The sequence below is a fragment of the Atta colombica genome, unplaced genomic scaffold, assembly GCF_001594045.1.
Source record: "Atta colombica isolate Treedump-2 unplaced genomic scaffold, Acol1.0 scaffold226, whole genome shotgun sequence".
In the NCBI taxonomy this organism is placed as follows: Eukaryota; Metazoa; Arthropoda; class Insecta; order Hymenoptera; family Formicidae; genus Atta; species Atta colombica.
In genome coordinates, this window is record NW_017259323.1 from 1170290 (window position 1) to 1181035 (window position 10746).

Consider the following 10746-nt stretch of genomic DNA (forward strand, 5'->3'; position numbering starts at 1 on the left):
TTATTGTTAAATTAAATTTTCAATATATTTTTTACATTAAATTAAGCAAATATTTTATATTAATAATAATATTTTTTAAACAACAACCTTTGAGATTTAAATGTTCCTTGTTCTTCTTTAATCTATTCAAGTCCAGTCTATTCCATTTTTTAACCGTTTTAATTATTCATGTATTTTCTGCATTATATTATAGAATTATATAATAGAAACAGTTATATTGAAATATGATCGTGAAATGCATTCTAGATTTTTCACATTTTTTATTTAAAATAAATACACCGTATTGACTAATAACGTATATATAAAATTTCATAGTATATGACAATATTGTATAAAAATATCATGCAAGAATATATTATTAAATTTATATATTATTAAATTTATATATTTATTCATGAATCGATAGATGCCAATTCATGCTCGTTATTTCGTGATCGTTAAGACAATATTTTTTATAATAATTTTTTCCGTGTCACCTACTTTGACTCAACCTACAGTTTAGCTTGGTTGAAATGGTCATAGGTTTGTTATTTGTTTTTTTATTACGCATTATCTCGTTTAAAATTGCATTATAAGTGTCGCCACTATACATATCTCTCGTATGCTTTGATCAGCTATTTTCGTATTATGCAATGAAGAATAAACTATCTCTTTATCGCTATCATAGCCTAATATTCGCCAAATAAAATATGATTGATAATTATAATAATATAATTAAAATAAATCCACAACAAATAGCAGTGCTATAAATAATCTTTTTTATATTTATACTGTGCAGAATTTGAGAAAATTGATTGTTGAAGAAAACAAGAAACTTATAAAAAATATTTTCTTAAAATATTGAATCTAGAATGTTTTGTGATAAAGCCTGAAATAGATTTTATTTCTCATATATATCATGTTATCTCGTCAATATCATATGTTGCTCTGTTTCCTTATATTTCCTTCGACAAATCCAATCACTAAAGTGATGATAAACGCGCGATTAATGCTCGAGGAGAAAAGTATTCACGTCATTCATGCGTTTATCTTTAATGGATATATCGAAGTGCGGACGTCGCATTGCGATTCTGACGCGCAGCTCGAACTCTTTTGATGTCGATAACCCAGGAGGACACTCGGTACATACCCGCTGGTATAATTATACGCACTCTTTTAATTATACTTTTTTTTTATTTTTCTTATTACTCTTATTTTCTTATTATTCTTATTATTACTCTTATTTTTTTCTATTCTTATCGGATGTTCTCGAAATAGATAATGATCAACTCAAATAAATTTTTTATGTAAAAAACATTAAATTCTCTTTTATTTAAATAGCTAATATGAGTTGTCTTCTGAACATAAAAAGATAAAGATAAAAAGTTGAAGATAAAAAAATTGCTGAAGAAATGGCTGAATTTGAATTGCTTTTATAAATTCAGTTTTAATTATCTAGTTTTAAATATCTTATCTTTGGAAACTAAAATATCATATTCTTTTGTAGCAATATACGTACATAATTGTCACTAAGCTATTTATAGTTAGAAATAATAATTATAGTTGTTTACAATCATAAAATATATTATAGCTAATCATTTTAAGCAAAAAGTTTTTAAGTATATTAAAAAATTAATGAGTTTTTATATTTTTCTTATTAAAATACATAAAGCATAAAATCAACAAATATTTAATTCTTTGAAATTGATAGTGCATTTATTAGATCTTATACTCAATTATGAATCTCTTTGTTAAAAATGTCAAACAATTTTATTTATGTATTACATCTGCAAATTTAGATTATTTTTGTTCAAATATACTTACAATTAGTATTTGTTCTTTTTCACAAATATTGTCATTTCGATTTCTTTTTGGTTCCTTGAAAATAATTAGTGCCTTTTAACATAAATTAAAATAGTCTTACAGAGTCAGCGTGTCAGTAACTATGTTACAATTTTGACGTTAATTCCAAAGGATTAAGAGACTTTTTAAAATTATATTCCAAATATAATTTATCTATGCAATATTATCTATACAAACTTTTATGATACATATGATATATTTAGTCGGAAAGTACTTTGCGCACTTTTATAAATTAAAAGATTCAGTTGATTGTTATTTGGACAAATCTTTCTAATATTTAACGATTATACTGTTTCATGAATTCAATATCTTCATATATCGTTTACATACGCTGAATTGTTGCAAATGCAATGAACATAGCAACAAGAAAGAAAACAAGCAATAAAACAATCTTATACGTATCGACTTAGCATGAAAAAATTTAAACATTAAGACATAAGCTGCAAGGAAATCAACATAGCTTACGACGATGTAAACAGATTCAACGTAAGCCTTACATTATAAGTTTACGGTTTCTACTGTGGCCAATTCGCATTTCGTTTTCGTTTTAGAGGCTACTTTCTACAATAAGCAATTAGTAATAAAAAAAATATATAGATATACATGTAGAATAGAATATATTAAAAATAAATCAATAATAAGTTAGAAGCTAGAAATTGACCAGTCATAGTCGATTATTCTTTTCGTATTTGACTGTGATTGGTCAATTTCTAGCTTCTGATTTATTACTGATGAGTTGTTGTAGATAAGCCTGTTGTTGTTTAAATTTTTTTATGTGCCATTTTTTTATGTGCCTTTAACGATTCTATGTATTATCTCATTATATTTCTCGCCCGAAATAACCGCTACAGAAGCGATGAAAGTATTATTGCATAACACGACAATGCACTTTTCGATAAACACTTTCTCTCTTCTATTTACCTACACAATACGAAATGGAAGTGCATTTGTTTAAAGACACCCGATAAATGATAGCCAATAAGACCATTTCGCAGACGATAAAAGAATTTATCATTCGAGTTGTTGAACTCCGACCTGGCGAACACGATCCGCTTATTGTAGATCTGTTCGCAGGGGAGCCACGCAATTGACGCGTGTCTCTTCTTCTCGCGATGGGATTGTTTATCATTTGCGCCGCTTTTGCGTAAGTACAGACCGCTCAAGAATTTCTTAACGATTGATTTTTCCATTTATTTAAATTCGATTTTAGTGAAACTTCGCTAACATCATTTTCAATATCATAAATGTCTTTATATCAAGTAACTCCAGAAAAGTTATATCAAGAATAAATTGTATAGGATAAATATATATATAGAGAGAGATATAATAAAAATTCTTATATAAATATTTTGAAAGAAATGTTCTAATAATAAATTGCTTTTATAGAAATAAAAGTTTATGTAGTCGTTTAAATGTTGCTTCAAGCACGTTTTAAGTCGAAATTTCATTGAATCAAGTAATAGAAAACAATTTTTAATTAATAAATCGCAAGAATTCTGTTTTCAAATGTCTGTAATACGAAATCTATCTATAATCTCGATTTTTTTAAAAATCCAAAATATTTAAAAATAGTTCGACAATTGATATTTTTCACATGATTATGTGTGATTTACTTTTTTTTTATACTAATTTTAAATAAAATTAATTTCACTATATTTTGAAATTGTAATGGTAATATTATCTGTTGCAATCACAGTCAGCAACTCCAGTGTTCTCAATTCTTTTGTTTCTATTTACATTGCATCAAACGTTAATTAATAATCAACGATAATGTTTGTTCTAAGATAGAATTTAATTTCTAGCACAATTACTCATTGACAATCGAATGTCATTTGTATCATTCACATCTTGCATCTGCACGAGAGTATGAATTATCTCGTCTGTGAATAATAATCCTATTATGCGTACATTTATACATATATGTAGTATACATATAAGATATTACATAAAATCCTATATATGTTTTTCAATTAATTTTAGTGGTCTTGTAATAACTCTTTTTCATTTTTTACCTTTAATACTTTATGTAACTCTTCCAATCTTTAATACCTTATACATAATAGCTCTTATAATGTTTTCTTCAATGAATGAAGACTGAATTGTTTTTAAAAAACCGAAATAAAAAAAACGAATAGACTGTGTTTATTATATATTACTATTGATAATTTAAAAAATACAAAGTTATAAGTTTAATTAGTTTGTTTAATTGTTTTCTAATTTTTATTTATGTTTGATATTAACTGTTATTTATGGTACTAAAGACTACAATGTAACATATATACTTTAGACTTTAGACAACGTAATATATATATATATATATATTGTGTGTGTGCGTGCGTGCGTGCGTGCGTGCGTGCGTGCGCGCGCGCGCGCGCGCGCGCGCGTGTGTGTGTGTGTGTGTGTGTGTGTGTGTGTGTGTTGAATTAATGTTATAACGAAAAATAAATACAATCATTATGCTAATAGAAATTTTGTTATTTCTTTTATATGGACATGTTTGCATTTATATTTGAATATTTTGCATATTATCTTTTCAATTAAATTAAATCATAAATTTTAATAAATATGTTTAGCGAAAAAAAAAAGAAAGAATGCAAATCGGACAAAGAATTTACATCTTATATTTCTTTTTTACTTTTTTTGTTGCTTTTTGTGTTGCTTTTGCGAATTTGAAGCGTTTTAATAAAACCTATTTTTAAAACGCGTTTGCGCTAACCTTCTGTAACACGCATTTATCGACGCTAAGATGTCCACTCTGTTTACTTATTTCCATCATCATTCACGGATTCATCATTCAATGATTTGTAATCAATATACGAATATCTACACGCATAGACAATGACATCATTATTTATGCTGAATCACTTAACCGGAAATTTGCGTAAACAAATGATAAAAACTGCTTTTGAACGTTTACTTCGCATTTCATGCCTTTGGGCATACTTAAAATCATTTTCTCTTCAACAATTGTTTGGAGCATATCATTGTACTCTCTCTAAAGTCTTTGAAGTCGAATCTAAAGAGTGAAGTCTCACTCTTAATAATTGACAATTGAACCATTCTTTTTCAACATTGGCTCAATTATCACTGTTTGTCACTCTTTAGAATTAAATTCCTCTCCAAAGATTTTAGAGATAGTATATAATACTTATTATTTTCGATAACTATCTCAAAAATAACATTTTTATTAAAACTTTATTAGTGTACAAATTTTGTGAAAGCAATATCTTACGTATTAATTATTGGCGGTTTTAAATTAGATGCCAGAAAATGACTGTTTAGGGCTCTAGAATTTTGAAATATTAACATATTTGTTTTTATATTGTTGAGAAAGTTGCTAGCGGAAGACTTCAATATATCGGAAGAATGATGCAAACTCAGTAATAATGAAATCCATCGTAGATACTCCTTTATATGAAATACATCTATGTATCTATATTTCTTGACTTTTACACTCAACCTTGAATTATTTTTCGGATGTAGGAAGTTGTACCAGGTATGTGTTCGACGACCTTCTTCTTTTCCTCTCTTTTTTGTCTTTTCCTTTTTCTCTCTTTCTCTCTCCATCTTTTTGTCCCGTCGCTTCGTCGGCGAGTGAGAGTGCCTTTTCGACATCTATTTTTAACCTTCCTCACCACGTAATTCAATGCCCGACTTCCATGTCTTGCGGTCGAATGTAAGCGACAGTAACTATCATCAAAGAACCATATGCATTGACCGCAACAGTGCAACCGGAATTACGTCATAATTGAAGATAATATATACAGAAAGAAAAGAGAAATAACCACTCTGTGCATCATTTTCACATCGAAAAATCCTTAATGACAAACAGTCCCATTTAAGGCCTGTTTTACACATAACATTGCTTTTTATTTTTGATCCCTATAATCTTATATTTCAAGATTATGTTCAAGTCTTCTTTAAATAAATTATATTGTTTCTTTAGATAAGATGTTTAATAAAATATAAATTTAAAAAATTCTCAAAAATTATCAAGCCAAGAATTTATTATTTTAATTAAAATTGATTATTTCTTTAAGATTTATTATTTTATTATAAATTTATTATTTATTTCTTGATAAATGAATTTATTAAGAATTGAATCTCCCACTTTTTTGGATATTTGTAGATACATTTGACATTTACGGATTCGTCATCTGACATTTCGTCAGATGTTCCACTGTTATACTTCTTCTTTGATGTTTTCTTTTTTCGAGAGATACATTAAAAATTTTATTTTTATAAATGTTTCTTTATAAAATCTTTCAAACAAGAATTCATATTTTTATATTGTCTTTACAAAAATCAGATTTTATTTGCTACATATCGTAATTTTATAATTATAATTTTCATGCCGCATTTAGCCTAAAATGTTTAAAGATTCTATTTTGATGTATTTGATTAATCTTGTTAAAGCCGTTTAATATATTTATATTTAATATGTTGCTAATACATTGTAGAGATTAATATTTTTATATGATACTTAGCATTTATATGATACTTTGATTATGTATGCAGCATGACATTGCAACAAAATTTGTATGTGACAGTTGCATTTCTAAATGTAACGATAGCAATTTGCTTTAACGATAGAAATTTGCTTTTTTGAAGAAAAGCAAATTTCTAAGAAAATATCCTTTAATTTTTCTTTTCGCTTTTGAATAATCTTTTTGTCACGCGTGAAATCTTTTCGGATTTACGCGAAAAATGTATCATATATAAAATTGCGTAATGACGTACATGATCGATGTTTGTTATTTTGAATTTTTGCTTCTTTTAAATCGGTTTTTTTTCACACTCCTAATTCGTCGACTCCGAAGTTCCGCGTCAAGTGGAACTTCAGGTAACGTTAAAAGTGAGACATAATCAAGGCACCGCGTGCTATAAATTGCGCATTAAACGACGCGTATTCTTGATTACATAATTCACATGCATAATCCACATATTCTCGACATGCTGCGGCATAAGTAGTACCATACTCTGCCGATCTTTCGGAAAACTGGGTCAAGGAACTAATAAATCAATTCTATGCATATATTATTTATATAATCAAATGTAAATGATATTATATGTATGTAAAAGGTAATTAAGGAAAAGAGTTTACGCTTTTTTCTCAATATAAGATTCTTAGACCTTAATAAATATTTTAGTATCACATCAGAGAAAAAACATTAAAATTGATGTCTACATATTATCTAATTAGAGGTGGTTTCAGCATACTGATTAAATATTAAAAGAAAAATTTTATATTGAATTTTTATTTCTAGGTAAATTAATCAAGTAGATTTATTTTTTGTAAAATATTTATCGAGTAGCAATATTTGTAATAAATTGTCGTTCTAATCAAATTAACGTTATAAAAATAAAAAAATACTACGATAATTTATTCACAAAACACTGAACACCGTGCATGGATTCAATAAACGGTCGTTCACTTTTGCAGGTTTCACCGCGTGTACATTGACAAATCCGATTTGGTTCATAAAAACCAGACTACAGCTGGACCACCGGTCACAAAAAGTCACAGCGATAGAATGCACGCGGAGGATATATCGACAATCGGTAAGATATCAAATATTATTTTTTTACCGTGATTTGCAATTCGAAAGACTCGATGCCGTGTGACCTACGGTATTGAATTTTACAAATTTAACTCTTACATTTGCAAATTTCTTAATTCTTAAATTGACAATTGACGATTCTCTCTGTAGAGTTTTTTAAAATTAAAATAAATGTTATTTTGTGAAAAAAACACAATGAGACCATAATCATGTCGAGATGAAGGGCCAGTGAAATAAATGAAGTAATTTTTATATTATTTAAATAATTCGTGCATATTATATTATTAACATTCTATCTTTTTGTAAGATTTTTTTAGCTTATAATATTTTCGTAGAAATTGTAATAATGAATATATTTTTTTTGAAGATGACATTTGCTGTATATATACTGGAAATCAAACAATTGCGTAACATTAAATATAATATGTGTATATACGCATCTTTCTTAAAACATTGTAAAACGTTTCGCCGCTAAATAGGATTTACTTATTTTGTAACAGTTGGTAATTCTTATGTTAGTTTCCTTCTAAATAGATAATTCTTATAGTAGAATTATTTATATACTAACACTACTAACATTAAATAAAATAAGGTACATTGTGTATCATAAACGTAATATTATAGATATAGATTGTAGATATAAATTCCTTGATCTTAACATCTGTGCTCCATTAGAAAAATAATGCAATATATTGAATTCTATCAGCATTTCTCTTTAGATATTTTACTTTTTTTTTAGATATTTGAGAGAGAGAGAGAGAGAGAGAGGCTATTCTTTTTAAATCAATAATGATAACTTCATAGGAATACAGTCTATGCTTATCATGTCTATGCACAATTGTACTTATATTATGAAATTGCCATTTAACTTAAACGTTAAAAAATACTGCAGTTATCTCTAAATAATAACTAAAAAATATACTTAACCTTGAAACGGTATACTTATTTTCAGCACCGTTTAGAGCGGCACACATAGATCATTTGTGTCTGACTCTGTAAAAATTCACACATGTTCTTAAAGGTCTCTATTAAATTATTCTGCTATGTAGACAATGGAAAAAAATTTGAAAAAGTTATGTGGGTATATGAGAAATAAAAACTGTTAGAAATGCCTTGGACATGAATGATTTATGTGTATTGTTAAAAGATTAAATGTGATAGTTTTATGTAAGATAAAAATTTTTAGTATCTGAAATCTATTCCCACCTCCTATTTAGAAAATAGTTCGAAATCTCAAAATACGTGTTCAATCATTTCGAGAAATTCCAACTTTCTTAAAAAAGTAATTCCCTGAAATGTATTTCATTTTTCGTAATTTTCAATTATTTCTAAAATATAGGAAGTGGAAGCAGACTTTATATCCTGTCTATTTGATGACATGTTTTATTATTTACTAAAATGAAAAACTAAAAGTCAAAGTGACATTACAGAAAAATATATGATTTTCTTTTAACAATTAACATTTTTACATATAAAGATAAATTCATTAACAAATATCAAATCTTTTATTTGTACTTTCTTTCTTGATATTCTACAGTCTGGATTTCTCCAGAATCAATAACTATTTGTTCAAGTTTTCTCCTTTCGTAAAAATTGAGATTTTTGTTGATAGTTTCTGAGATTATAAGTTTATTGATCGTTGCCTGATGATAGTCGAAATTACATCAGACTGTTTAAGGAAATACTTACATCGCGGTAACGAATTGGGAAAAATAATCAAAGGATTCCCTAGAAGAATATTAACGATCAATGTCACAACATCGATGAGTATTTATTGAATGTTAGTATTTATTGAACGTTGCGGCCAAGATTATTTTTTCAGTTGGCGCAACGTAGGTACAGCACTTATATTGGCAAAATAGCTTTATCAGATATAGAACTGATGTAATTATTCTTCAATATCTTAGATGTAGATATTGAAGTTATACGAAATTATACGAAGTTTTTTCATATTGAAGAAATTTTATAGTCCAAAATTCTCTCTTTCGTAAGATATTTTAAGAAATTATTACTTGAATAAATTTATCTGCAATATATATAAGATATGCAATATATATTGTAAGCTTTGTGAATACAATTAGTAGAATTCTGTTTAATCACTTAGAGATACTAGCATAAGAATTCTATAGTTAATCATGAAAAAAACATAATTTTATCAGAAGGCTATTATAAAGGAAAAATTATATTTAACTCATCCCTAGAGAGAGAAAGAGGAAAGGGGGAGGTTACAAGAAAGTAAAATTTCTTATATTTAACATAAGATAAGATAATAATGAATTAATTTGTTGAAATTATTTTTCGTTAAAAAATAACTTTCATTGAAAAGAAATATTTGTTTTCAACATATGGATAAATTGTTCGCTTGTTTCATCCTATGGACATGTGTCAAATTGAATTTGTTTACTTGGAGATAGCGACTGCATCATTTATATACACATGTACTAAAATTGCATTCGACATGTCGGAATCGGGCCAGCTTCAAAACTGGCGCCATGAATAGTACATCTACAAATAGTATATCCAAGAAAAATATCTTGGAAAATTCCACTATGTTGAGCAACGCTCATGTAATAAATCTGTATATCCTGTTATTATCTCGTATATCATTGCATGAATTCGTGCATAAAATTGAAAATACAAATTGACATAGATGTACAATGAACAGTTTTACATAAATGTCTTTATATACAGTTGAAGTTATAATGATTAAAAACAGAAGATAATTAATTATGATGGAAGTCGACATAAAATTTACTTTTATACGAAAACGTATATACAAATATTATTAAATAAATGAAAATAAACACTCAAAAATTTACCAACATATTAATAAATTATAGTAATAATAAATAATAAATAATAAATAATTTACATGCTGTACGATTTAGATTTTAAGATGAATTAATAAGATGATAATTATCTGGTTATTAATGGATTTCTCTATTATCATGCACATCTCTGAATCGCTACATTGTAAATACATAGCATCTTAAATGTTTTCAGCTTTCTTATCACAGATATAAACATTCGATTTAATATTATCTTTAACTGAGCATGCAGATATCACATGTTCTCTTTTTTGAAACCTTTATATCCAGACTTTAATATATCATAAGAGATGCTATATATCGTTTTTTATTGTAATGTTATTATTTTATTATTCAAATTATTTATGATTTCTATATTATGTATAATTTTGCGATATTATTTGCGATATAATAATTAATCAATATGTACATGGTACAGTAATATAATGACACATATAATTATGTCATATTTTTTTATTTAATATGTACATAATCTTATTAATTGTTAATATTGAATTAGCTATTAAATTTTTTTT

General features: G+C 26.8%; 1 protein-coding gene across 5 annotated transcripts in view; it reads left to right on the top strand.

Annotated features, from left to right (window-relative positions):
* LOC108688197 (solute carrier family 25 member 36-A) overlaps positions 1-10746 on the top strand; it is a 24870-nt gene that overhangs the window by 7674 nt on the left and 6450 nt on the right. For all 5 annotated transcript variants that reach the window (XR_001931777.1, XR_001931779.1, XR_001931780.1 and 2 more), the window contains exon 4: positions 7286-7404. Coding sequence is in view for 1 of the 5 variants with exons in the window: in XM_018194349.1 (XP_018049838.1) it covers positions 7286-7404 (119 nt within the window). In the remaining 4 variants the exon portion in view is untranslated. The remainder of the gene's footprint in view (positions 1-7285; positions 7405-10746) is intronic.